The 27,171-nt window shown below is 50.6% G+C and overlaps 1 protein-coding gene and 1 long non-coding RNA gene across 26 annotated transcripts; one reads left to right on the top strand and one right to left on the bottom strand.

Moving 5' to 3' along the window:
• On the bottom strand, positions 1 to 11,725 carry LOC129050861 (uncharacterized). Of its 4 annotated transcripts, none has more exons than XR_008514734.1 (4): positions 10,967 to 11,527; positions 7,427 to 10,083; positions 4,301 to 4,620; positions 7 to 4,017 (listed from the first exon to the last, which is right to left on the bottom strand). It is a non-coding gene; the product is annotated as an uncharacterized LOC129050861 (long non-coding RNA). The 4 variants fall into 4 exon arrangements; XR_008514733.1 differs by lacking the exon at positions 4,301 to 4,620 and having other exon boundaries at positions 11 to 155; positions 7,427 to 8,793; positions 9,476 to 10,083; positions 10,967 to 11,100; XR_008514732.1 differs by lacking the exon at positions 4,301 to 4,620 and having other exon boundaries at positions 1 to 155.
• On the top strand, positions 9,801 to 27,171 carry LOC129050860 (uncharacterized). 22 transcript variants are annotated; one of them, XM_054534248.1, is made up of 8 exons: positions 9,801 to 9,937; positions 20,634 to 20,716; positions 20,808 to 20,886; positions 21,667 to 21,816; positions 21,906 to 22,137; positions 23,908 to 23,930; positions 24,020 to 24,113; positions 25,112 to 27,163. In XM_054534248.1, the coding sequence occupies exons 4-8, from the start codon at positions 21,794 to 21,796 to the stop codon at positions 25,403 to 25,405; spliced, it is 666 nt and encodes a 221-aa protein (XP_054390223.1). In that variant the 5' UTR covers positions 9,801 to 9,937; positions 20,634 to 20,716; positions 20,808 to 20,886; positions 21,667 to 21,793; the 3' UTR covers positions 25,406 to 27,163. The 22 variants fall into 22 exon arrangements, 21 of the variants coding, with proteins under 21 accessions (XP_054390223.1, XP_054390209.1, XP_054390221.1 ...); XM_054534233.1 differs by lacking the exon at positions 20,808 to 20,886 and adding an exon at positions 18,616 to 18,703 and having other exon boundaries at positions 9,804 to 9,937; XR_008514729.2 differs by adding an exon at positions 18,616 to 18,703 and having other exon boundaries at positions 9,833 to 9,937; positions 20,808 to 21,816; positions 21,890 to 22,137; positions 24,023 to 24,113; positions 25,112 to 25,252.

Below are 27,171 nucleotides of genomic sequence, written 5' to 3'. Positions count from 1 at the left end.
CCCATATCGTGTGAGTCCATTTATTTAAATTACAAAACAGGCAAAGCTGGTTGATGGTGTTAGAGGTCGGGTTGTGCTTTTTCTTCGAGGGTAGGTAATGGCGAGAAGGGGCTCAAAGGAAGATCCTTCCCTGCTCCGAGCCTCAGTTTCTTCATCTGTGAAGTGGGAGAAACGCCCTGTGTAGTCAGCGCTGCATGAATCAGGTGGGCTGATGTGCACATCTCCTAGGATGCTGGTCACGTTCTGTTTCCTGGTCTGGGCACTGGCTTCACAAGTGTGTTCAGTTTGTATAAATGCATTGAGCTTATCATATATGCACTTTTCTGCGTGTATATCACATGACTTAAGAATTACGAATAAAAAGAACTAAAAGCCCAGAAGAAGGGCTTAAATGATCTCCCTCCTTCTCCCTCAGTCATCCCTGAGACACTCAGTCATCCCTGAGAGCGCAATGACTGGCACCCTGGCTCTGAGCCCCACATTTTTGAGGGCTCTGCTCTGACTGTCTCCAGAGCTTCATTACTCCCTGCAAATACATGAGCGAGAAGGGAGAGAAAAAGAGAGAGGGAGACCAAGAGAGAAAAGAAAAGAAAAAAAGATACAGTGATTACCACTGCAGAGCATGAAACCCCAGTGGAGAGAGAAGCTGATACCACAGGTATCCCTTGTAAATAGAGAACCTCTCAATGTGTGTGCAGTGGTATCTGCATGTTACTGAGCTCTGGGGGCATCCCAGAGCCAGGGTGGCCCCAGAAACCACTCAGCTGAACCTTGCTGCCCTTCTAGAGGTCACAAACCTGTGCTTTCACTGCTCCACACAGCGCTGTGATTCATTTTTAAAAATTAAGTGTCAATATTCAAAAATATGAAAATTGCACCTAAAAGTCTAGATACCCAGTTTTGTTTTTTATTGTTGTTGTTGTTGTTGTTTGTTTGTATGTTTTGAAACACCAGAAAATCCAGCCACACTGGACTTTACTCCCAAAATGCCCCAGAGCCAAGAAGGGGCTCTTTCCCCCCATTGACCTCAGCTGCCCTTGGTCCCTGTATGACGCTGAGACCCTGTTCTATATAATTGAGTCTGAGAACTCGGTGAGTGCACTTTCACACATAACCATTCTCACTAATCAGTCCCCGATTGAATACATTTCCTTCAGGCAAACATATTCCAACCCAAGTTATTTGTCCATGGAGATTTGAGTGTGAGACCCCTGATCTTCATAATCGAGCCTTGAGAAACACTCTAGGCGCACATCTACACGCTTACACAGGATTACTTCTAAGCCCAGACCATTTCTTCCTGGGAACACCCCTAGCTCCCTCCTATGCTCTGGCATGCAGCATGCCCTCAGGTTTGTCTTCCATCCACCATTCCAGCCACTTCTTCTGACTCTCAGGTGCCAATGGAGGCTGATGCCTGTCCATGAGGAGCGGGCTCCCAAGCTGGTGCAAGGAAGGGAGAGGGCACCCAGGAGGGCCTCTGTGCTTGTTTCCTAGAGCTGCCTTAACAAAGTGCCACCGACTGGGCAGGTTCAACAACAGGAATTCATTGTCTCACATCCTGGAGGCCAGAAGTTCCAGATCCAGGTGTCAGCAGGGTGTGTGCATGTCTGCATCCAAATCTCCCCTTTCTATAAGGACACAGTCAGATTAGATTACAGACCACCATACTCTAGTGCAACCTCCTCTTCACCCAACATTACATCTGCAATGACCCTATTTCCAAATAAGGCCATGTTCTGAGCTGCTGGGGGCTAAGATTTCAACCTATAAATGTTAGAGGGGCACGATGCAGCCCACACTAGCCCCCATCTCAGCATCAAGGAAGACAACATTCAGCCTGGGAGATGGGCAGGAACAAGCTCAGCTTCTGTCCATCTCCTAGGCTGTGAAAGGTGGACTGTGCTCCGGGCAGAAGCAACAGCATGTGCAAAGGTCCTGAGGATGCAGCAAAGAAAGAAGTACCTTCTGGAATGCTGTATGGGGAGGGGACTGAGACATAAGAGGTAACCAGGACACTTAAGATGAGTGCGCATATAAGTGTGTCTTGTAAACTCCCAGACACATTCATATATCCTCAGGGAAAAGCAGTAGAGGGAAAGATCCTCCAGTGTTCCCAGGCACCATCCCTGGGTGGTGTTGGGACAGCATTCAGGGCTCAGGGGTGGCTGGAGTGGGAGGAAGGGATCACATCTCTCAGTTGCTCCATGGGGCTGTGTCTCCTAGTGCAGAACGGTCCAAGCTGAGCAATTTTGAACATCCCTCAGTTGCTTCATGGGGCTGTGTCTCCCAGAGCAGAACGGTCCAAGCTGAGCAATTATGAAAACTTTTAAAGGCTTATGCATCAGCCTCTTCCAGAACGCTTCACTTCAGCCCTCCTCGTAAACAGATTGTAAAGGTGCAATCAGCCCAGAGCCCACTCCGCTGTGATAATCTGATGTAAGCCAGGCACTGATTTATATGCGCCAGTCCAAACAAACATACCTGTAGACCATCAAACTGGAATTTCTTCCATACTTTCTTCTTATGCATTAAGGAACTGCTTTTATTTCTCTTTTGCCGGAGGGAAGTGTTGTATTTATTTCATAGAAAAAGAGAAGCAGTGTGCAAGACACTAGGTAAAGGGGCGTGCGGAGGGCTGCAGGCTGAGTGGGGGCTACCATCCCTCTGCAGACAGTGCCAATTCGAAGGGAGAGACTGAAGAAGCCTACTGTCCCGTGTGTGCTTTATTTATATTTAAAAATGACTTGCGTTGTGTGTGTTGTATGCCAGGTGCTATTCTGAGCACTCACAAATAGGATGTCAGAGGCTCTTCCATCCCCATTTCAGAGATGGGTAAACTGAGGCAACAGTGATGTCCAGTTCTCCCCAAATGGAGAGCTGGGTTTTGGTTTCTCTCTGCCTTGTCCTCCCATGACCCTGAGCTTTTAGGATGTGGATCTAGATGTGCCTTCTTCATCCTGGGTGGTTAACATGTCTGACTCAACACACTACTGTATTTCACCTACCTTTTGAGGGCATTGGCAGGAGCTTGATTTCCAGTTCCCACACCTCCTCCTCCCTCTTCCTCTCCAATAACATTCCTGCAATGCTCATGTTGACTACAACATTGGCTGAAATTCCTCACCACTCCCCAGATCCACTACTTTTGTCACCTTTGTCATAAGACATTGCAGTTCCCCAGCACCACAAGGACAGAATGTATTTCCCCGCCTCTTAACTTTGAGCTCATCATGTGACTTGCTTTGTTCAATAGAATGCAGTAGAAGCAGTGGCATGCTGGTTCCCAGCCGAGGACTTAAGGGGCCTTGCATGCTGCTCCCGTGTGCCTCTGCTATTGCCATGAGAGGAACATGCCCAGGTTAGCCAACTGACCCCAGGGGCAGGATGAGCCATACCAGCTGAGCCCAACCTGGATTAGCATGCTGCTAAGATATTGTGGTTGTTTCTTGTGCAGCATTTTATGAGCCATAGGTAACTGCTACAATTTTTATTGTAGGAAATTTGATTATTATAGAATAGAATGAAGAAGACCAAGTCATTTGTAGCTGCATTACCCAGAGAGCATCTTTGAGCATTCTGGTATTTTTTCTTCTGCTGTTTCTCTCTGTGTATGTGTGAATGCAATTGTGAGTTTACAAAATGAAATCCCACTGCATGCATATTTTATGGATGTGCTCATCTCATTAGTCTCCTCCACCACCCCAGCATTTCCACCCTCAGTCATCAACAAGGAATCTCTTGTTGAATTTCTTCAGATGCACCCGCACCCTCAGGACCTTGGTGTGTGCTGCCTGGCTGCCTGGAACTCTCTCCTCCCTCTTCTTTAGCTGAGTCAATGCCTGCTGGTCTCTCAGGTCTTGCCCACTTGAATGTTGCCTTCCCTGATCCTTTCAGTCTGGGCTGGAGCCCTCCAGTCCTCGGTGTGCCCATAGCTCCCTGTCCTCATGATTTCCTTAATTACATGCCTTGTGTGTGCCTGGGGACTTGTCCGGATCCTTCTCTAGACTATGAGCTCTGTGGGGGAAGGGACTATGTCTTGTCCAGCATTCCCCGTGAGGGCAGCCCCTGACACACATAATGCGTAGGCACATACTATTTGAGAAGTGGAGTTGTGACCTGATAATGTAACATGATATGGATGGAACATGATAAACTGAGCTATTTTTCCTGTCATTAAAGGCCAGCTTGCTTTTCAATGGAAAATTGCCCCGGGCTTTAAGAAATGCCTGGCATTTCATGTGGCTAGAGGGAGATCTTTCTGCCTGTTTTCCTAAGCCAGGGCTTGAGGAATACTTACAGAAAATGATGGGACGCTTTCCCAGATAAGCAGTTCTATGATTGTGCTCTGCTGTCTCCCACTCCCAACCATCCTGGTTGCCAACTCTTGCAGCCTAGCGCACTTTCCTCAGAGTGCTTCCCCTGCTCAATAAACTTCAATTGCTCCCCAGTTCCCGGCAGAGTGTGTAGCCTGACTGATCACTTGGACAGTGGATAGGAATGGAATCATGGTCAAGGTAGACACTGGGAGGAGACAAGATGAGCAGGGCTGTTCCTTGGCTCCTTGTGGTCACTGGCTCCAGGACAGGTCTTTCTTGGGACTGTGCATGCCTGTTGGGACTGAACAGGAAACAGGCCTGTTGTTTCTCTATCAGCAGGGCTGGGAGACCTCCAGAAAGCTGTGGTGAGTGCAGAAATGAGCAGCTGTTCTTCAAGAAGGCTGGCCGCTGCTGACTCTGAACCAGTGGCCGTGCTATATGCAGGGTCCTGACCATGATGCAAGCAGAACCCTGGTCCACTCTGGCCTGTGTGCTCTGGGCCCCCAGTGCTCCTGCCTCTGACTCTGGGGAACCATGGACTACCTTGCTTTAGTCTCATCCTTCTTTGTTCTTTACCGGGCAATCCTTTCAACCACGAAGTCTGCCTTCCTGGTGGGTTAGTGCCATCCTGACTCTGTTCTGCTGGAGGGCTTTCCTGGCCACTGCATCTGAAGGAGAGTAGTTGGGTGGGGAGTACTGGGGGCCTGGAGGTCTGGCTAGAGTGCCAGCTCTGAGTGTACCTACCGTGTCCGCACCCCTTACTTGGCCTTCCCAGTGGATGCCGGCTCAGTGCTTCTCAAGCTGCCATATGCACACCCAGGATGGAGATGTCACTGAAATGCAGATTCTGATTCTGCAGGTCTGGGGTGGGGCCTGGGACTCTGCATTTCTATCAGGAGGCTGATGTTGCTGTTGCCTGGCTATTCATTGAGTGCCAGGCTCTAGCCAATTTCCAGTGACTGTGATTTGCACGTCTGGGTTTGAGGGCTTTTCCCCAAACCACACCAGGCTGCTGTGCCAACACCCAGTGTGGCAGGCCTCATGCTGTGAGGAGCATATAATTCTCAGGCCTCATGTGGAGAGGAGCACACAGCTCTCGGGAGGTGGCCTGCGAGCACTCCTGCTCCCTCGCCCCTTGGGCAGAGAATTTCAAGGCATGGGCTTTGCACCATTTTCCCATTTCCCTGCAGGAGGGAGCTCTCATCACCCAGTGGGGCAGCCGCATGAAGAACACTCTGCGTGTGGGGCTGTCTTCATCTCTATGCTCACACCCCAGTCCCCTGGGGTGTCCCCTGCACCTCCCGAATAAACGACTTGTGCTTGAATTCTTGCCTGCTCCTGGAAGAACCCCAAACTCAGATGCTGCTAGGGATTTAACTGTGTCCCCCAACCCCAAGTCTCTGTGAATGTGACTTTATTTGGAAACAGGGTCCTTGCAGCTGGAATCCAGTTAAGGTGAGGTTACACTGTACTAGGAAGGGCCCTCAGCCACTGGCTGGTGTTCTCATAAGAGGTTTGTGGAGGCGAATTCTTAGGGAGTAAGAATGGTTTGGGAATCAGGTAAAAGGCTGGGAAGATCTACATGAGCTGACAGAAAAGATGTTCATGCAGGACTCGGCAAGGGAAAAAGGAAGTTGCAGGAAATACATGCATGATGTGACACCATTTCTGTTCAAATAAATACCATACGGGTGTCTTTCCGTATGAATAAAACAGTAGGCAAGGCAGTACACACAGGCACTGTTGAGCAAGCAGGGTGCAGCTGGGGATGAGTGATGCCGAGTGTGCCTCCCTGCTCACTTGACTCACCCGCCTACTGTGTGAATTCATAGAGAGCACGACTCTCTTTACAATTTCAAAATCAATAGGGCTGGGCACGGTGGCTCGCTCCTGTAATCCCAGCACTTTGGAAGCCCAAGGCGGGTGGATCACTTGAGGCCAGGAGTTTGAGACCAGCCTGGACAACATGGTAAAAACCCATCTCTAGTAAAAATACAAAAAATTAGCCAGGCATGGTGGTGGGCACCTGTAATCCCAGCTATTTGGGAGGCTGAGGCAGGATAATCACTTGAACCCGGGAGGTGATGGTTGCAATGAGCTAAGATCGTGCCACGGTACTCCAGCCTGGGTGAGAGTGAGACTCTGTCTCAAAAAAAAAAAAAAAAAGAAAGAAAAGAAAAGAAATCAATAGAAAAATACAAGTGAAAGTGATGCCATAGACTTAAAAACCTAATGACACAGTTTCCAATTAGTATATAAAATTAAATTATACTCAGTAACTCATTAATTTAGTAAAGTAGGTGGTAAAACAGCCTACAGAGTGATTCCATTTTTACACCATTTAACGTGTGTGTGTGCATCTGTAAGCATGTATCTATCATCCATCTCTATTTGTCTTTCAATGATCTATATCTATCTATCTATCTATCTATCTATCTATCTATCTATCCACCTGTCTGTCTGTCTGTATTGATCTAGGGAAGAGAAAGAGCTTGGGATCTGCCTTTGTTCGCTCCGATATCAAAATGGGAACTGTGGTTTTCTGGATTCTTCTTTCAGTGCTTTTCTGCGTTTAGATTTGTGCACAACAAGCATCTGGCACTTGTACACTTTTTACAAGCTCTTAGACTCCCCAGCTCCTGGATGCAGGGGTGTCAGGCACCTCGGCAGGACTGAGAGTGGGAACACGGTCATCTCCCGGTGCAGCCATGAGGGCAGCCATGGCCACTTAACCCCTGGGGCTTTTTGTGTCCACTGATGGGGGCAGATGCCACTCCTTGGCAAGCAGCTCACCCAGCTTGTGCTCTTTCTGTACACAGGCTCAGGGTCCTGGGTCAGAAAGTAGCCTCTCAGTTCCCCCTCCTCCCTGCCAGAGATGGTTGAAGGTGGGGAGGAGTGGGGTCTTTTGGGGAGAGCTTGTGGGATGAGAAGAGGATGCAGCTGAGATGGTCAGGGACCTGCCATGTGGCGGGGGAGGAAGGAGGAGTAACAGGCGGCAGGTGGAGAGGGGATAAAGGAAGAGGATGCCTCCTGCAGCCACGCTGGGAGCTGACCTTCTCCACCCGTGCTTCATGTACTCAGGCACTCATCCAGGGATCATCCTGTACCTCAGACTCCACTGTCCAGCCCCAGGGCCTTTGCAAGCGCTGGTCACACTGCCTGGAATGCCCTCTCCCAGCTCACCATGTGACTGGCTCTTTCTCATTCATTGGCCTCAGCCCAGTGGCCTCCTTCTCGTCAGAGAGGCCGCCCCTGCCTGCCCTGGCTGGCCGGCCCCTCCCCCACAATGACTCTATGACATCATCGTGTTCCTTCTCCTCGGAGCCCTCAGACCCTCTGAAATCCTCTGGTCTGTGTTTTGTTTCCTCCGTCTCTATCTCTCTCCCCACTAGAAGGCAGGCCCCCAGGAGGGCAAGGACCCAGCCTGTCCAGCTCCCAGCCGTAGCCCCAGGGCTGGACGTGCAGTAGATGCTCAACAAGCCTTCTTTCCTCCCACCAGCCTCTCCTTCCCGCAGGGGCGACAGGACTTGGGGGTGTTGTTGGGGTCTAAACGACCCAAAGGAAAGAGACGCTGAAGTGGGTGAGCTGGCCTCGCACTGCACTTCCTGCTGGAGTTCAAAGTCAGCCCTGCCCCTGGAACTGCCATGGCCAGTTTAGATTGTTCCAGAATCCCGCTGCAGGCTGTTCAAAAGGCTCCCAGCTGCTATCAGGAAATAGCTCAGGAAGGTCTCCGTTAAACACTAAGAAACTGAGATGCAATCAGCTGGCCTGGAATTCAGGAAAGTGCTGGTTCTGAAATTGAGGACAGAAAGAACATGTCTCAGGGCGAGAAGATGTGAACCTGCCAACCAGCCTGTGTTCTTTTTCCACCTGTCCTGCCACGTGTTCTGCCACGTCCATACCTCCTGTCCCGCCATCACCCCAGGAGGTGGCAGATGGGGACCCTGCTCCGTGGAGAAGGGAACGCTCAGTGACGGCTGCCCCCTGCTCGCTGGCGTCCACCCGTAATCTCTCAGTTGTGGTCTCAAAGGCCAAACATGAACCAGGATTTTCCATTATGGTTGCAATTTTGGCTTGTAATTTTATCACTCGAATCTAAATCCACTTCAGAAATGCCATAAACTAATTGTCACTGAATAAACTGAAACTTTTGAGGAGTTTATAAAAGTGATTTAGTGGGAGAAAAAAGGAAAATAGAAAACAAATGTTGCCCACAGAATTGTTGGCAAAAAGGTAAAAACTCTCTGTTTCTTTTGAAAGCATTCCCTCGTCTGGGAGCAATCCCTGCCCATCGTGGCTTTGGGGCCCAGTCCCTGAGATTGTGTTTGTCTTGGAGCTGGTGGGCTTGATTTCACGTTTGTCCCTGGGAAGCTGATTGAGGCAGCGTCGGCAGCGAGGGCAGGGGTAGGTTGCATAGAAAATAAATGGCCGCAGATCAGATCCAATCCTTATCCCACGGAATGAACCTTGTTTCCTTGATTAAAAATAATAATAATAACAAAATGAATGTTGGGGTTAAGTAAATGTGAGTTAATTACTAAGCTGTGACCACGTTCACAGTTTCTGAGGCTAAACACTTCAACGCTCCTTGTCAGTTTATGTTAGGCAATAATTTGAACGACTACTGGTTAGCTGTTTCACTTCATTCATATTAAGAAACAATATACAAAGGGTATAAAGTGATCAGCTCTGTTTACGCTGAGGAGGAGGGTTATAAAATCAGCTAACAGGGAGCGGGGCAGAGGGGAGAGTGCTCAGGGTTTTTGATGTGCTTCTGATGATCGTTTACGAAGGAAAATCTTTGGAGAAACTTTTAAATGTAGACAGTTTGGGAACAGTGAAATGATGCAAAGCCCTCAAAGGCGTTTTCACCATGGACCAGGGAGAGAGGAGAGAGTTTCCCTGGGATATATAGCTTGTCGATAAGAAAGAGCCTACAAAATACTCCAGGTCAAAAGGAGCGAGATTCAGGATCAGTTGACCTCCTGCAAGATCTGCAAGTGCCTAATTACAGCAATCTTGGTGCCCGCTGAGGTGGGAGTCGGGGAGGCTGTGGAATTCTGAGCTTCCTGGTTGGCAGAGGAGAGAGGGCTCAGGGGAGAGGTCTTCCTCCCACCACTGCCTCAGAGAAACCCCAAAACCTCATAGCTTCGAACCCCAGAATTCTCTGGTCTTCTGCAAAAATGCAGACATGCTGGTGTCAGAAATCAGCCTGGAGTCCCAGGACAGCATCTCACATCTTTACGGCAACACAAAACAAAGCAACCCAAAAACAGCAAATGCAAAGACATCTTCTTGAGGAGAGGCCTCAACTGAATGAGCAGGGAGAGGCATGTTCCTTAAACCAGTGGTTCTCAAAAGGTGGTATCTGGACCAGCAGCAGCAGCAGTGCCACCTGGGTGCAGACCAGAGGATTCCAGAGCCCTGAGGGCTCCAAGGAGAAGGAACACAGTGACATCACAGAGTCATTGTGGGGGAGGGGGTGGGCCAGCCAGGGCAGGCAGGGACAGTCCTTCTGATGAGGAGGCCACTGAGCTGAGACCAATGAATGAGACGGAGCCAGCCACGTAGTGAGCCAGAAGAGGGCATCACAGGCAGTACATCCAGCATGTGCAAAGGTCCTGGGGCTTGACAGTTCTTAGGGGTATTTGAGGTACAGGATGATCCCTGGATGAGCGACTGGGTGCATGAAGCATGTGTGGAGAGTGTCAGCTCCCAGCGTGGCTGCAGGAGGGAGTTGTTTAATGAGTACTGAGTTTCAGCTCTGCAGGATGAAAAGAGTTTGCGCGTTAGAAATGCACATTCTCAGCCCCACCCCGGCCCTGTCACAGACCCTCCAGGGAACCCTCATGCAAGCCGAAGTCTGAGATCTGCTGCTCTCAACAACCGGGTGTTTCCCTAGGCCCCCTCTGGGTCAATCTCAGATGTAGCGTGGGGAGAGAGGATACAGAGGCTGACCCCTGGCAAACCCTTCCCTCTGATACTCAGTGTTCAGGTCCATGAAATGGGCTCCCTACGTCCAACCCCACAGACCCCATAGGAAAGAGCAGATGGAATCTCCAAGGGCACCAGCTATACATGGTGGTGGAAGGACCAACAAGTGCTCTCAATGCCACTGCAGACAACAGGCCAGTGCCCTCCATGAGCCTGAACTTCACGCCTCAATAATCACTCCTTCTCTGTCCAACACGGGCCCTTTTTCTGTCCTCCTCTTTCTTTAGGCCTTTCTCTGTTTTTCACGACTGGCCTCACCCCGTCCTGGGCTCTGCAGAACTGGTGCACGGCTCTGCGAGGGGGTGAACCCTGGCTCTGCCCCTTTTCTGACTGAGGAAGCTGCTTGGCCTCTCTGTGTCTCAGCTGATCTCTAAAATGGGAGTGAAAATCTCTAAACTCATTGGCCGCAGTGAGAATTAGAGAAGATGCAGCACCCTGCTATATGCCTGGCATGGTCGCCATCTGCCAACAGTGCCTACCAGTTATTATCAACCAGTCATGCTCTGAAACTCTCCACCCACCTAAACGTGTGAGACCTCTGTGACACTCCCATCATAGAGCTCCTTACGACCTCATTGGTTAAGCCCATGGGTTCCTCTGTTTCTTAGATATCACCATTTTCCTTTCATGCGTGATTGTCTAGAACCAGGTACCTGTAAACAGGAGCGTCTGCTCTGGAGCATCCTCTATTCTAATTTCTTGGCATCTCCCATTTGTGATTTCCCATGAGAAATGAGCTTGCGGCTGTGAGCAGCCTCCCTGGGCTGTCTTCTTCCTGCTCATGCGGGATCAGGCTCAGAGCCGGAGGTCACTGCCTGCAGGGCTCCCCGGGAGAAGCACTGCCCAGGATGCTCTGGGGTGATGAAAAGTTCTAGATTGGGCCATCCAGGGTTCCAGTCAGCAGCCATTAGCCACGAGTGGCTGTGCTCTTGAAGGGTGGCTCAGAAGTCTAAGAGCTGCATTTTATTTTATGTGATCTGAATCGAAGTGTAAGCAGACACCTGTGGTGAGCAGCTTCCGAGGTGGACTGCAGCCCTGGGGAATATCCTGCTGCTTCCAGGCTGCACTCCCTGAGCCCCAGAGGTTCCAGCAGGTGCTTTCAGGGTTGCACCTTAGAGGCAGAAAGCAGGAAAGGTCGGTCGGCAGGGCTTTGTGGCCCCACCTTCTACAGAGCACATGTGTTCTCGTCCACGCATCATGCTGTTTGAAGAAAGCTTAGGAAAGGAATGATGAGACCCGTGACTTCAGTCAAGTCTTTGCTGAACATATAAGGAAATAGAGACGGTGATGAAGTGGAAGGACTCACACAGTCACCCTTCCTTCAGTGGGGAAAGCGAGCCTGGGAACATGCTCAAGCCCCTTTGGGGTAGGGGGTGGGAAGATGGCGACAAGCAGTTCCTTGTGGACCCCGGTCCCTGACCCCACAGAGTGGGGACCCCAAGGGCAGTGAGGGGCAGAGTGAGTTTGTACAAGGCACTGGGACCCCAAGCTCCCTCTCTCTGGCCATGGCTGTGGGGGTCCCCAAGTGGAAGTGGAAGAGGGAAACTGAGGAAAACAAAATGGTCCTGCTTGAGAGAGGGAACACGGGCTGCTTTCTCCTCCCCCACCAGCTAGTCCAGTGAGCCTCATCTGTTCTCACGCTACTAATAAAGACATACCTGAGAATGGGGAATTTATAAAGAAAGAGGTTTAACGGATTCACAGTTCCACATGGCTGGGAAGGCCTCACACTCATGGCAGAAGACAAAGGAGAAGCAAAGGCAGGTCTTACACGGTGGCAGGCAGGAGAGCTTGTGCCAGGGAATTCCCATTTATAAAACCATCAGATCACGTGAGACTTACTCACTACCACGAGAACAGCATGGGGGAAAGCACCTCCATGATTCAACGGTCTCCACTTGGCCCTGCCCTTGACTGTGGGGATTATTACAATTCAAGATGAAATTTGGGTGGGGACAGAGCCAAAATGTATCAGAGCCTTTGAGATGTGTCGAGGCTGCCACCCCAGCTGAATTCATCAGCAGGACAGGAAGGCGGCTGGGAAGGGCTGTAACTTTATTGCTCTGTGATCCAAGCTGAGACAGAAATGTTTGTTGAAAGGGGCTGTGGTCAAACAAGCCTGGGTTCAAATCCTGTCCCACCCTTGCTTGTTCTGTGACCTCAGAAGTCAGTTCCCCTCTCTGAGCTTCCATTGTCTCATCTGTAAAATGGGGACAAAATATAAAATGTAAAAATACAAACCAGGAAGTTGGAAGTCATACACTTTCTGATTTCAAAAGTTACTAGAAAACTATGACAATCAAAACACTGTGGTCCTGACCTACATACATACAGACAGACAGACCAATGGTACAGAACACAGAGCCCAGAAAGAAGCCCTTTGACTTATTTGACATTCAAGTGTCTTGAGCCAAGACCCTTCAGTGGGGAGAGGGCAGTCTCTTCAACAAATGGTATTTGGAAAACTGAATACCACATGAAGAAGAATGAAGTTGAGCCCTTATCTTACACCAGATACAAAAAGTTAACTCAAAAAGGATCAAAGGCATTACCATAATAACTAAATGTAAAAAAACTACAAAACTCTTAGAAGAAAACATAGGGGGAAAGCTTCACAATGTTGAACTTGGCAGTGGCTTCTTGGCCATGACACCCAAGAACAGGCAAGAAAAGGAAAAACAATCAAATCCATGCAAACACGTGTGCACAAATGTCCTCAGAGCGCTATTCCTAACAGCCAAATGCTGAGAGCAACGAAAATGTTCATTGACAGGAGAATGGATAAACAAAACGTGGTCCATCCATACAGTGGAATATTATTCAGCCTTAAAAAGGAAGGAAGTTCTGACACCTGCTATGACATGAGTGAGCCTTGAGGATATGGTGCCGAGTGAAACAAACCACTCATAAAACGACAAACATCGTATAATTCCATGGACATGACTTGCCTAATGTCAGCAAATTCTCAGAGATAGAAAATAGCAGGTGGCGGGGGGCTGCCCAGGGTTACAGGGATGGGGGTGGTGTTTAACAGGGACCTTCCTGAGCTATTTCCTGATAGCAGCTGGGAGCCTTTTGAACGGCCTGCAGGGGGATTCTGGAACAATCTAAACTGGCCATGGCAGTTCCAGGGGCAGGGCTGACTTTGAACTCCAGCAGGAAGTGCAATGTGAGGCCAGCTCACCCACTTCAGCGTCTCTTTCCTTTGCGTTGTTTAGACCCCCAAAAATACCCCCAAGTCCTGTCTCCCCTTGTGGAGGAGAGGCTGGTGGGAGGAAAGAAGGCTTGTTGAGCATCTACTGCACACCCGGCCCTGGGGCTACGGCTGGGAGCTGGACAGGCCGGGTCCTTGCCCTCCTGAGACCTGCCTTCTAGTGGGGAGAGAGATAGAGACGGAGGAAACAAAACACAGACCAGAGGATTTCAGAGGGTCTGAGGGCTCCGAGGAGAAGGAACACGATGATGTCATAGAGTCATTGTGGGGGAGGGGCCGGCCAGCCAGGGCAGGCAGGGGCGGCTTCTCTGACGAGAAGGAGGCCACTGGGCTGAGACCAATGAATGAGAAAGAGCCAGTCACATGGTGAGCTGGGAGAGGGCATTCCAGGCAGTGTAACCAGCGCTTGCAAAGGCCCTGGGGCTGGACGGTTCTTGGTGGAGTCTGAGGTACAGGATGATCCCTGGATGAGTGCCTGAGTACATGAAGCATGGGTGGAGAGGGTCAGCTCCCAGCGTGGCTGCAGGAGGGAGTCGTGTAATGACTACTAGGTGCCAGTTCTGCAGGATGGAAACAGTTTTGAAATTGGACGGTGACGATGTGGTGCGATAACGCGAATGGACCCAATGCCACTGAAATATTCACTTTAAAAAAGTTAAAATGGCAAGGTTTACATTAACTATACTTTGCCACAATAAAAGGAAAAAGGAAAAAATATAATAACTATGTGAAGTTGAGATGAAATGATGCAACTAATAATTTAGTTTGGTTAGCAAAGAGTAGGCACTCACATAGTTAAATATAATCATCATTATGATGGTACCCTGTTATTGCTGGGGGATGCTTTATGAGGGAGGTGGAAGAGGAGGAGGAGGAGAGAGAAAGAGAATCAGCTTCTATTATCCACAGCAGAATGCCTCTGGAGTTGTTTGAAGTAGAAGGGTATTCCATGTGATCCTGTTTATATTGTAATATTGGTTGACCAGGTCTTTAAAATTACAAAGTACTAGATAGACCTAACTCAGCCCCGTCCTAGTAATCACAACTCCTTGAATATTTGTGAGGCTTCTGGTACATTCTCTACAGTCCCAACATTGGGACCCACTGAACCATGTGTTGCACATTAAATCCAGGGTCCGGGACACCTCCCAGGCCACCTCTGTCATTTCACAAGAGCCAGGTCATCTTCTCAGTGCTTGTGAGCATCCCTTCACACTCAATCCTTCCCACACACCTGTCAAAGGGAAGGAGGCAGGAACCACCTACGGATGCCGAGAAAGAGGCAGCATGGTCCTCCCACCCTCGAGGCTGTTACCATCTGGAACACCCCACCCTGAAAGTAAGACCACCTACCATCTGGGCTTCTGTCTCACACTGGATATAGCCTCTCAGTGGCCAACTGTTTTTAATAAGGGTCTGCCAATTCTAATGATATTGCACAGACACGGGGAAGGGGAGAGAGGAGACAGGACTTTGTCCATGAGCTGTTCATCCCTCCAACAGCAGTGCTGGTGTCATGGCTGATGGGCAAAATTCCTACAGATGCCTTGACTTAGAAACTCACTTCCCTCTGGAACCAGACGCAGGCTTCTCCAGGAAACAGCTCACTACCTGACATAATCCCCAACCCCCCTCTGTCTTCTTTTCCCTTTTGCTTGGGAGAGTGTTTTGGGCCACTGCCGAGAGAGAGACCTTAGGCTGCGCACCGAGTCCAGCATCTATGTTTACTAAGGAACCAAGAGTCCCTCTCTTGAAAAAGAAAGAGAAAAGGATTTTTTTTTTCTTTCCTGTGAAAGCCATTGCTGTAGCTAGGGCCATCAGAAGCTTTATCTAAAGCCCCCAGAGGGCCTGCACAGCCTACTTCGCTTTTTCATGGCATAAGGGGACTCCTCAGGCACCCTGGGCTTTTCCTCTGGCCTGAAACAAACCTCTGCTGTCCATGAAGATCTGGACTGTCACCCAATCCCCCGTCTGCTGAGACCCCTAATAGGATATCTGGCAGTGAGAGACGGCATCTGATCTTATCAGCTTCTTCTCTGGCAAGCCCGGCTCCACCAAAATAACTTTTATCTGGAAATAAAATAATGCAATTAATGTCCTGACTCTCTGATACCCTCTCGAGTGATCTCAGCTCTGATGATTTCATGGGGGGCCCCCTGTCTGCTAATTGCCCAGAGCATTTATTAAGTTAAAGGCATTTGGTTGGAAAACAAAGCCAGTGAGCGCACAAGGATCTTATGCGATGAAATGAATACACAGCACAGGGTTTTTTGTTTTGTTTTTGTTTTTCGTTTTCTCTTTCTCTATTTGGATCTAAAATGGCTCCGTTCCCCGCACCCCACCCCTTCCCGGGGCAGGAAAAGTGCATGCCCCTCGCAAGCGTCGTGACTGCATTTACGTCACCTAGGAATTTTCTTTTTCTGGCTTACTCTCTGGCATCACCCGGCCGAGAGGCTCCAGGAAAATCGTAAACCCTGTTGAATGGCACTGCAGTAACGGCCAGTCCCATCGGAACATGCTTGTGCTTTTTGTCTTGTAATGTCAAAATGAACTTGGCCGGGAACCTGAAGCCGCCAGCTGTGTGCCAGCTTGGCTTTCCGTGTTTCTGATGGGGGGTGGGCTGCAAAGTGGGGAGGACTGAGCAGGCCCCAGCAAGCTCACTCCGGGTCCTTGAGGGGCTCAAATCGGGCTGCCTGGCATGGGATTGTCTTGAGGGCTCCGAGAGCCCATCCAGAACCTTCTTATACTCACGTAGGGCTGGTGCAGCACACACAGGAAGCCCTGGGTGCGGATGAACTTGGTCTGCCTGCCCCTGCCAGGAATAGCTGTGTGACCTTCAGGGAAGCAGTTCGTCTCTCTGGGCTTTAGTTTCCTTGTCTGTAAAATGAGGAGAGACTGGAATGGGTTAGGAGTTTTCAGTTCATCTCATCCTGGGACTTTATTTTCTATGGAAACCTTCCCAAGATGTGTCATTTGTACAATAGAAAACAGTTGAGATCTTCTGTTTGAAGCAGACGGTTGGTAGCTCAGTCCCATCTGCTAAGTACTCCTGGCTTCTTTTCCAGGAAGATTCTGGGGTTCAGACCACCAAATGCTCTCTGAGGGGAATTTCAAGCTGTGCTTCTGTGTTCCACGATTTGCCAAAAACCAGCTTCATTCAATCAGTCAATCTGTATCTATTGATCCACCTATATCAAGCTTGTCCAACCCAAGGCTCTAGGGCCACATGTGGCCAAGGAGAGCTTTGAATATGGCCCAACAGAAATTCCTAAACTTTCTTAAAACATTATGAAATTTTTTGTCATTTTCTTTTTTTAGCTCATCAGCTACGGTGAGTGTTAGTGTATTTTATGTATGGCCCAAGACAATTATTCTCCTTTCAATGTGGCCCAGCCAGAGAAGCCAAAAGAGGACACCCCTGATGTATATCTCCTACCTAGATATCAACTAGGGTTGCCCTTATTTATCGCCAAACTTCAACATGTCTGAGTACCCTGGAGACTTGTTCAAACATGGACTTCCGGGCCCCACCCCTGCAGTTTCTGATTGATTGGAATCTGGGTTGTGGATTTCCAGTAAGCTCCCAGATGAGGCCACTGCCGTGGTTCCAGCTCACCCCCTGGGGATCCCCAAATCCTCTTCCATATTTGCTCACAGAGAAGGTTTCTTCACTTTGATTTTAGACATTTGAGCAGAAACTGAAGTGTGAAGGACAAGAACGGTGCTCTCTATTTCCCACATGAACAGAAAGGAATAGTCAGAAGGGATTGTGTCCAGTTTTGAAGCCTCTGTGCTGCCCTTTGGGGCCCAACAGCATTTGTCTCATGGGATACTTGCATTTACTAAATTAATTTTTTCTCTTACAATTAGGGCATAAAAGTCTGACTAGTTGTAGTTAATCAGGTGAGTGTTCACACACCCTACAGCCCAGTCCCATCCCATCCTGGGGGAGCAGCTAGGGGAATTCTCACACATCCATAAGGGACACGTGCCACCATGTCCCTCATGGTGTCGTTTATGATGGTGAGAGCTGAGGAACTCACCACTGGGACAGCGGACAGTACAGCGTGGGGCGCCCCCCATGGAATGAGAGGTGCCAGCTAGGGACAGTGCATATGGACCCAATACAGTGGGTGGGTCTTAATACCTTGCTGAGGGGTGGGGTGGGGAGGGGAGAAAAATAGAATGAAATATTTAACACAAGACCATTTGTGCAAATTATTTCCACACTAAGAACACACTTTAGACCCGTTGGAACCGTTGCCCACGTGGAGAGAAGGAATGGGAGTAGGAAACCCTCAGGAGGGGGACTGGAGAAATAAAACGAGAGAAGGGCTCCGTCGGGCCAGGGATGAAAATGGTGCACCAGCAGCGAGGGCTGCAATTTGTTCGCCGTCTGCACCTGAGTTAAGAAACCAACACAGAAAAAGTGAAAAAATTAAAATGTGGGTCTTGGTCATCCACAGACAGCACTAACGACTTCTTTCCCTCCAGCCTCTTTACCTTTGTTAACCTCACATTGCCTGTTCTCATCACAGCAGGACAACTAAGCCCTGGCTCCTCCGTGCTGGCGCCCGCCCTCCCTGTGTGTCCACAGTGGCCGGGGAACTTGGGGGCATGGCCACTGGAAAATTAGAGAAAAGAATGACTCATCTAGGTTCCTTTTTCCTTTGTTCTCGTTCCCCTCATGATCAGGGATGACGGTGGCTAATTTCCTTTGTGCGGTTTTAGGGCAAAGTCGGTTTGTAGTGAACTCACGCACGGTTCACGGACCTGGCTACATCAGTTTCAATCAAGGCACTTGTTTAAAAAACCAACAAAACCACTAAATTCCCACGGTCCACTCCATATCAGATTCTCTGGGACGGGGGTTAAAGAATCTGCAGGGGGTGTGTGTGTGTGTGTGTGTGTGTGTGTGTGTGTGTGTGTGTGTGTGTGTGTGTGTGTGTGTGTGTGTGTGTGTGTGTGTGTGTGTGTGTGTGTGTGTGTGTGTGTGTGTGTGTTTAAAGTTTCCTTAAGTTTTCCAGGTGTCGGGGATGAAATCCAAGTGGGAGCTGGGCTTATGCCCCCAACCTGTGCACTCTGCAGGTGCTGAGATGGGGCTCCCCTGCGCCCCCTGGTGGTGAGGACGAGGGCGCGCCGCTCTCCCGAATGGGAGAACCCAGCCTGGGGGCAGGTAGGAGCCCCACAGAAACCAGGTCTGCGATGATACCAGATGGATGGGGCGAAACCACCGCTCCACTGCAAGAACATTCCAGACCTTGCTTTTTTTTTTTCCCGCCCTGCATTTCACTGCCATAGGCATTATCTCCTTCAATCTCATTTGTCTTCCACGGGTGCCTTTCCAGAGTCCCGAGGAGTGATTTTTATGGTGGAATTTAAGCCCCTGTGTCAGGATATTAGGGAGATGTTTTGCGGGAGACACTTTTTCTCCCTTTCCCTCACATCTGTTCAAGCCTGTGCTCAGGCCAAGTTCCCTGATCCCACATCACTGCGCAGAGACTTCCCTGGTGAGGCCTAAGAAACAGGACAGTGATTGTGCCGACATCTTGGCTAATGGGAAGGCAACAGCGCTGCATGGGAGAGAAGCTTCTAAACGTCTTGTCCCAGGGGCTAGATCACTACTACATTGTTTGTTATGTCCAAAAAAATGCGGAAACTCCACATGAGCCAGGGCAGTGCTGGGGGCAGGTATCCACCTGTGGGTGAGCAGACATGGCCCTGCCCTCCGGAAGCTTAGAGTCTACTGGGGAAATGGTCAAATGACCACACAAACAGATCATTAGAATTGGAAGGTCTGATGAAGTTTAATCTGAGACCTGAAGGTGAGAAGCTGACCACAATGATAGCTGGGAAAAGAGCACCTGGGAGGGAACAGCATGTGCGAAGGCCCTGTGGCAGGCCTTCAAGTGGAGTGTGGCTGCAGCAAAGGCTGGAGAGGGAGGTGGGGCCAGGCCAGCATTGCTCAGAGTCCATAGTGAGGACCGGAGATCTGCTCTGGGAGCCCCAGTGTCATTGGAGGGGATTCAGTGGGGAGTGGCGTACTCCCATTTGTGTTATTCTTTTTTGTGATCTAAAAATGCATGTGGTTAAGAAAGATCAAATAATCCTCAACAGCCTTTCATGGAAAACACTGTTGATGGGAATGTAACTTAGTGCAGCCGCTGTGGAAAGCAGTTTGGAGATTTCTCAGAGAACTTAGAACTTTCATGTGACCCAGCAATTCCATCACTGGGTATAGACAGAAAGGAATAGATACACATGCATCTGTGCGTTCATCGTGGCACTGCTGACAATAACAAAGACATGGAATCAACCCAAATGCCTATTGACAGTAGACTAAAGAAAATGTGGTATACACGCACCATGGAATACTATGTCGCCATAAAAAGAATGAGATCATGTCCTTTTTAAATATGGCATGTTCTCATTCATAAGTGGGAGTTAATGATGAGAACACATGGACCCATAGAGGGGAACAACAGACACTGGGCCTACTCAAGGGTGGAGGGTAGGAGGAGGATGAGGATGGACACACTGCCTAGCAGGTACCTGGGTGATGAAATAATCACACACCAGCCCCTTGCGACATGCGATTCACCCACATAACAAACCTGCACATGCACCCTCTGAACCTAAAAGTTGGGAAGAAAATGAAAACACCGGCTTCCTGCTTTACTCCTCCCCATGCCCAGTGCCACTCACTCTCCAGAGCAACTATTTTGGGTTTTTTGTTTTTGTCTGTTCGTCCTCAGCTCTGTATTTTCACTCTCCTCATTATAGTAGAGAATATTCATCATCATTAAATGAATGAATGAATGGACTCCCACCTAAAACCCACCTGGGCAAGCTCAGGAAGAATGTCTGGAGGGTTGGAAGCCTCGGGACAGCCAGCAGCCTCCCTGCTGAGCGGTTCCAAGCACTGCCCATTGGCATGTGGGAAAGGGCACCTGGTGTATAAGTAGGAGCGCTGCCACCTCTTGGGAGCTGAATGCCAGAGGGGCAGACGGAGCTGTGGGTCCCATGAAGTCTGGTGTCTGAAGCCCATGCTGGGACAGGTGGGCTGTGCCAGGTGAGGTGGTTCAGACCCTACCCTCTCTTTGCAGGGCTTGAGTCTGGGGGAGCCTGGCTGCCCAGAGGTGGCAGATGACATGAAGAAATAACCATGTAAGGGCTGGCTGTGTATGAGGTAAGGGGAAAGGAGATGGGGGTAAGGGAGGAGTGGGGCTCAGAGGAGGGAGGGAATGGAAGAGCAAACATCATGGCTTCCTCGTCTGCAGCAAGCATTGGGAAGGATGAATGCCAACTATGTTCCAGGAACTTCTACTGTTCTCACACACCCAGATGAGTGGTGTTCAGGTGGGTGGCACCCAGGTGAGTGGCACCCAGGTGAATAGCATCCAGGTGAGTGACACCTAGGTGAGTGACATTCAGGTGAGTGGCATCTGTGTGAGTGGCATCATCCAGGTGAGTAGCTTCCAGGTGAGTGGCACCCAGGTGAGTGGCATTCAGGTGAGTGGCATTATCCAGGTGACACCTGGGTGAGTGGCATCCAGGCGAGTGATATCATCCAGGTAAGTGGCACCTGGGTGAGTGACATCCAGGTGAGTGATATCATCCAGGTAAATGGCACCCAGGTGAGTAGCATTCAGGTGAGTGACACCCAGGCGAGTGGCATCCACGTGACTAGCATTGTCCAGGTGCATAACACCCATGAGTGGCACCCAGTTGAGTGGCACCCAAGTGAGTCACATCCGGGTAAGTGGGGTCCAGGTGGTGGCACCCAGGTGAGTGGTGCCCAGGTGAGTGACAGCCAGGTGAATGGTGTCCAGGTGAGTGGCATCCAGGTGAGTGGTGTCCAGGTAAGTGGCATCACCCAGGTGAGTGGTGTCCAGGTGAGTGGCATCACCCAGGTGAGTGGTGTCCAGGTGAGTGGCATCCAGGTAAGTGGTGTCCAGGTGGTGGCACCCAGGTGAGTGACAGCCAGGTGAGTGGTGTCCAGGTAAGTGGTATCACCCAGGTAAGTGGCATCCAGGTGAGCGGCACCGTCGAGGTGACAATAGCTAACAATTATTGGGCTCATTGTGGACAGGCACTGTGCCAAGCTTGACATCACTGAACTCAATTCATCCTCGCCAGGAGCTTATGGGCCGTCCCTAGATCAGAATCTGAGGAGAAAGGACTTCCACAGGGCAGCCAGCGAGCTGGAGAGCAGCCTCCTGCCACCGCCAGCCTCCCTAGCCCAGTCCTGGATATCTGTGAAAGAATGAGTGGATCCCCACAGGCCAGGTGGGCTGGGAGGGAGGGCTACTGTTTCCTGGGACAAACGTGTGTGGGGAGCTGAGTGTTTCTCCTTTCTCAGTTCTGACTTCCCACAGCTATCCCCAAACATACTCGTTTACACTGAAGCACCAAGAGATCAGAACCTTCTGGAATCTTAATATGCGAGGAATCGGTGGAGAAGAAGGCACTGAAGAAGAGTCGTCCCCAGGCCAGGCTGGAGGGAAACTCAAGATGGCGGCCTGTCCCTCCTGGGTGGCGGAAGTGGGAGCAGCAGGGGCCCTGGCGGATCCGGGAGGCCTGAAGAGCGGAAGCGTCCTCCCCTCTCAGGTGCGGCTCAGCCTCTGCTGGGCAGCGCTGTGCCCCACTCCCCCCTCCTGCACCTCCTGGCTCAGGAAATGAGCCCCCGGGCGTCACCCCCTGAATCTCCCAACCCGGCCTTGAGGCCCGCACAACCTTCAGTGTCTGGGCTCAGCCTGCAGTGGGTCAGGGGTTTGCTTCCTGCAGCCCAGGCTGAACCCCCTCTGCGTGGGGATGAGGAGGCCGAGCCCCCTCTGCGTGGGGATGAGGAGGCCGAGCCCCCTCTGCGTGGGGATGAGGAGGCCGAGCCCCCTCTGCGTGGGGATGAGGAGGCCGAGCCCTCTCTATGTGGGGATGAGTAGGCTGAGCCCTCTCTGCGTGGGGATGAAGGGGCTGAGCCCTCTCTGTGTGGGGATGGGGAGGCTGACTCCCCTGTTGCTGTTCCCTGTGGCTTGGGGGCCCAGGCTCCCCACGGAGGTTGAGGGCTTCCAGCCCAGCAGAGCCTGGAATAGGTTCTGCTGTCCCCACAGGAGGAAGCAGACAGAAGATGAAAAGGGGTGGGAGACAGGCAGAGGAGGGGAAGGGAGAGAAAGAGGGAGACCGCAGAGCAGAAGGGGACCGGGAGGGAGGGACCCTGAGCTCAGATCCTACTCAAAGTTTGCAGACAACTCACTGCCATCCACCCTTCCCTGAAAAGCTTTGCAAAGATGAGGGGGTTGGCTGGTTTCAGAGTAGAGGTTTATGAGGACAGGGTGATAAAGGCTTTAACAGCCACCAGGTCCCAGGGTGTTCGCCCTTCATAAGCCTGTGTGCTGGGAGGGATGGCAAGTGGGCCAGAGGCCCTTTTGTCTCGGGAACACAGGCCCTTGGAAGTCTAGCAGGAAAAGGCAGCTCCCAGGAGACCATCTATTCACATTCATCGGAAATGGCAGCCACTGGCCCAGAGGCCGGGGAGGGTGGGTGGAGGGAGCAAGGGGCGGGGCAAGGATGAATCATTCATTCATTCATTCATTAGGCCAGCAAATATTTCTTTAGCAGCTACAGTGCATTCCAGGCCCTGGTCTCTATGCGGGAGAAGCCAGCAAAGACCCTGTCCTCAGGAAGCTTCCGTTTCAGTGCGGGAGGACCCACAATCCATGAGGCCCTGGGCCTGCAGGTGTCAAGTCCTGCAAAGGAAAATAAGGCAGGGAAACAGGCTGGAGACTTCAGGTGCTGCGTGATGCTGTTTATGTAGGGCCTGAAGGGAGGGAGGGGTGGCCACTATTGGATCCCCAGATCTCTGCACTCCTGCAGAGACAAGAGGAGCCAGTGCAGAGATGGTGCCGTGGCCAGAGGTGCAGGGGGCATCCAGGGGCAGGCAGGAGGCTGGAGTGGAGGGAGCGGGGGGAGGGGCATGTGGTATTGGCTCGGGGAGGCCCTGGGCCCTGTTATGAGCCTCAGATTACACCTGGCTGAGTTGGAAGCTGTTGGAGGGTTCGGAGCAGGGCTGAGATGCGACCCAACTCAGGTGTTAAAGAATCACATTGGCTGCTGTGTTAGAACTGACCAGTGGTAGGCCAGGTGCTAGCAGGGAGGTGCGTTCTGGGCTACTGTGATGACCCAGGTGACAGAGGGTGGCCCCAGGGCCTAGACAGAAAGTAGAGGAGAAGGTGGTAAAAAATAAATATACAAAGTATGCAAATATATGTATAGATATGTAATTACATATTAATTATATATAAAATCTAACCTATGTATGTTAATTACATAAAAACTTATATATGTAATTTGCAGAGAAACTTATTTTGTATTCCTTCCTAGACAGGGATCCTTGGGAGATACAGGTTTGTCCATTTTGGCCGAGAAAGAACAGCCCCTAACCCACAGCAATCGTCTTTCAGTAACTGTTGAAGAAACAAAAGCCATTTCTTAGCAGGAAGCTGAGACCCCAGAGGCTGAAATTTCACTCAGACCCAGGAGAGCCAGAGTCCGGAGAATCCCCCTGGTCTCCTCCCATCAATCCCAAAGTGAGGGTCTTTCTCAGGGTCCCTGGAAGAGCTGGTGGGAAAGCGGTTTATGAGTTTCTGAGTGCCGTTCCTTGCTCTGGGCAATGTCCTCTGAGATAAGAGACTCTTAAAATGTAAAGGACAAGCCACTCAAGGCTCTCCTCCCGAAGAGATGGGAACCATGCCTTTCCCATCCCCGTCCTCCCTCCTCCCAGGCCCCCTCTGTCCCAGGCCCCCTCTGTACCGGTTCCCCGCTGTGTGCACCCAGCCTCCTCACAGTGGCCTTCACTGAGCCCCACCCTGGGTTGGGGGCAGCCAGGCCCTGGGAATTCACAGAAGATAAGGCGTTCCCTGCCCTGCTCATCCCAGCCCAGGGGTCTGGCAGACTCATCAAGTGAAACCGTTTTCTGTGCCTTCCGCCTCTGTTTTGGGAACTTAATATGCATCATGATAAAAGTGACTATGATAGCAAAACACCCTTTAAAACACCCTTTAAAGATTGCGTGTTGAAATACAACAAAAATACAGACAAGCATGCAAATCACAGGCATGCAGCTTAGTGAATTTTTGTGAAATCATCCCTGCCCTGGAGCCAGCCCCTCAGCCCAGAAGCTCCCGTGCCCCTCCTGGCTGCCATTCCCGCCTCCTGATAACGCTTATCAGGCCCCGGCCAACCAGGGAGGCAGAACTACTATGCGTGGTGTAGAATAACAGATTTATGACAGGGATTTAGACCCGCCGCAATTGTGGGAGGAACTGAGGGGGTTCAGAAGCAAGTTCCTCCCCAGGGAGGCTTCCAGAAACATCAGTGAGTGCAGCTTGCAGGGAAATCCAGAAAGCCGGCTGGCACGTGGGGAATGGGGACGGGAGGCAGTGGAGGGGTCTGTGGGGCACAGCTGCTTCTGTGACTGGTGGTCCCTGGGTCACTGGTGGTCAGTGAGGCTTGCAGTTGGGAAGGAGACAGGGAGAACAAGAACAGGTTGTCATCAATCAGCACCTCCTTGCCTGTCTCTCCCCAGGACAGCCACAAGGACTTTCGGGGGTCGTGGCAGCTGCTCCACTTCCAACTTCCAGATCCCGCTCACTTTCCTCTTTCCGCCAACTCCAACCTGGGACCAAGCAGGGGAAAGCGGCTCCAGCCCAGCTTGACGCCCCTGCAAATGGAGACCTGTGCACCTGGTTGTGAGCATTTTAGAGGGTGTCACACAGGGCATACCCTTCGGTGCCTGGATTCCTTTGCTAAGTGTTATATTAGGGAGGCGCACCCTTGCTGTTGTGTGTGGCAAGATTTGTGCATTTTCATTTTTCCATAATATTCCTCTGTATACCTATCCCATAATTCATTGATCCATCCTACTGTTGAAAAGCATTTAAGGAGTTCTGGTCATTGGCTGTTACAAACAGTGCTGCCCGAATGCTCTGGTGATGTTCCTTTTGTGGACGTGTACACATTTTTCTTGCAATTGTGCCTAAATGTGGAATCTCCAGGTGGGAGGCTGTGCTCATATTCAGCTTCAGCAGACAGTTCGTGTCCCGTAGGAACTGCACCCCCGATTATGTTTCCTCTTGCAAGCCCTTTTTACTCCTGGTCTTGGGTTCAAATGTTGATTCCGTTACTTTCTAGCCATTTGACCTGGAACAATCTAGGTAACCATGCAGAACAACAATTTCCTGCTTATCTGTAAAACAGGGATAAGAATAGTACCTCCCACATGGGTCCCTATAAGGAAATGCGGTAGTCCAGGAAAATTGCTTAGGATAGTGACTGTCACGTACAAATTCTCAACATATTAGCTGTTATTACTCTTTTTATTTATAATAATAATGATGACCTTATCAAATTATTTGGAGACAATCTGACTTTATCTGTAACTTGCATAGATAAAAGGGCAAAGCCTTGAACCTAAGTCATCTTCGAGTCCTCAGCCCTTCACCCAGAGCCTGGCACACAGTAGGAGCACAGAAAGCTTTGTTGCATGGAATTAAGCACTCAGGCTGGAGAGTGGATGATCTTTGCTCGGTGCACTCAATCCCTCCAACAGCACAGCACACACCACAAGGATCGTGCCCCACAGACCCATGGGGAAGACTGGGTGCAGAGTCTTAATCCTGACTCCCGTTTGCTGAGGCTCTCAATGTCTCAGGAAACCCCTAGAAAACCTCATTTAATCCTCACAACAACCCCGCAAGGTGGGCTATCGACCCCTGGTTGAAGGATAACGAACCCCCCACCCCTTGTCCCCCGGGGTATACATCCAGCAGGAGCTGGCCCTGAGCTCTGAGTCCAGATCATTGCTCTTGGCTGAAGCAGCCTCTCTACTCACAAAGATGAGCACCGTCCCTGCCCCGAGGAAACTCGTGGTCCTGTGGACTGCGGTGTAGAGGGAAAGCTTGGGATTCTGAGCCTGGTAATGCACCATTACATCCCCACTCACTCGGGCTGTATGAACCCAGCAAGTCACAGGATCACTGGGTGGTGAAAGAAAGAAACACTCACAGAAGCGTCTATGCTTGGAGAGCCATGCAGTCCATCATTGTGACTGCTGCTGTCATTGCTATCGTGGCTGTCACCATTGCCATCACTCGAGGACTTCTCTCCAGGCCCAGAAGCCAAGCTGATGCCTCGTTCCTCTGGGTTGGGAGAGGGGCTGGGCATGGACAGGAGGTGGGAAAAGGGACCTGTGCTAGCAGATGATGCCATCCAAGACATCTGCATCCTAATCCCTGGAACCTGGGATTCCACTAGGTTACATGGCAAAGGGCGATTAAGGTGGCAGGTGGAGTGAAGGTTGCTAATCAGCTGACCTTAAAGTAGGGAGATGATCCTGAATGAGACAAAAGAGAACCAGCCATGGTGTCATGAGAAGGACTCAAAATGCAACTGCTGGCTTTGAAGATTAAGGTGCTACAAACCAAGGAACGTGGTAGTCTCTGGAAAAGACAAGGAATAGACACTGCCTTGGGGCCACCAGAAGGAACTAGCCCTGTCAACACCCTAATTTTAGCCCAGTGAGGCCTGTGCTGGACTTCTGACCTCCAGAACTGTAAACTAATAAATGTGTGTTGTTTCTGCCTCTAG

This window comes from Pongo abelii, chromosome 18, assembly GCF_028885655.2.
Source record: "Pongo abelii isolate AG06213 chromosome 18, NHGRI_mPonAbe1-v2.0_pri, whole genome shotgun sequence".
Lineage (NCBI taxonomy): Eukaryota > Metazoa > Chordata > Mammalia > Primates > Hominidae > Pongo > Pongo abelii.
This window is presented reverse-complemented; position numbering and strand designations above follow the sequence as displayed.

What these genes read in the sequence shown, in the direction of transcription:
- LOC129050860 (XM_054534234.1), top strand. An exon ending in AGTGGATCCCCACAGGCCAG is followed by an intron (nt 21,817 to 21,905) that starts GTGGGCTGGGAG and finishes GACTTCCCACAG; the next exon opens with CTATCCCCAAACATACTCGT. An exon ending in CTCCTCCCATCAATCCCAAA is followed by an intron (nt 24,114 to 25,111) that starts GTGAGGGTCTTT and finishes GTCTCTCCCCAG; the next exon opens with GACAGCCACAAGGACTTTCG.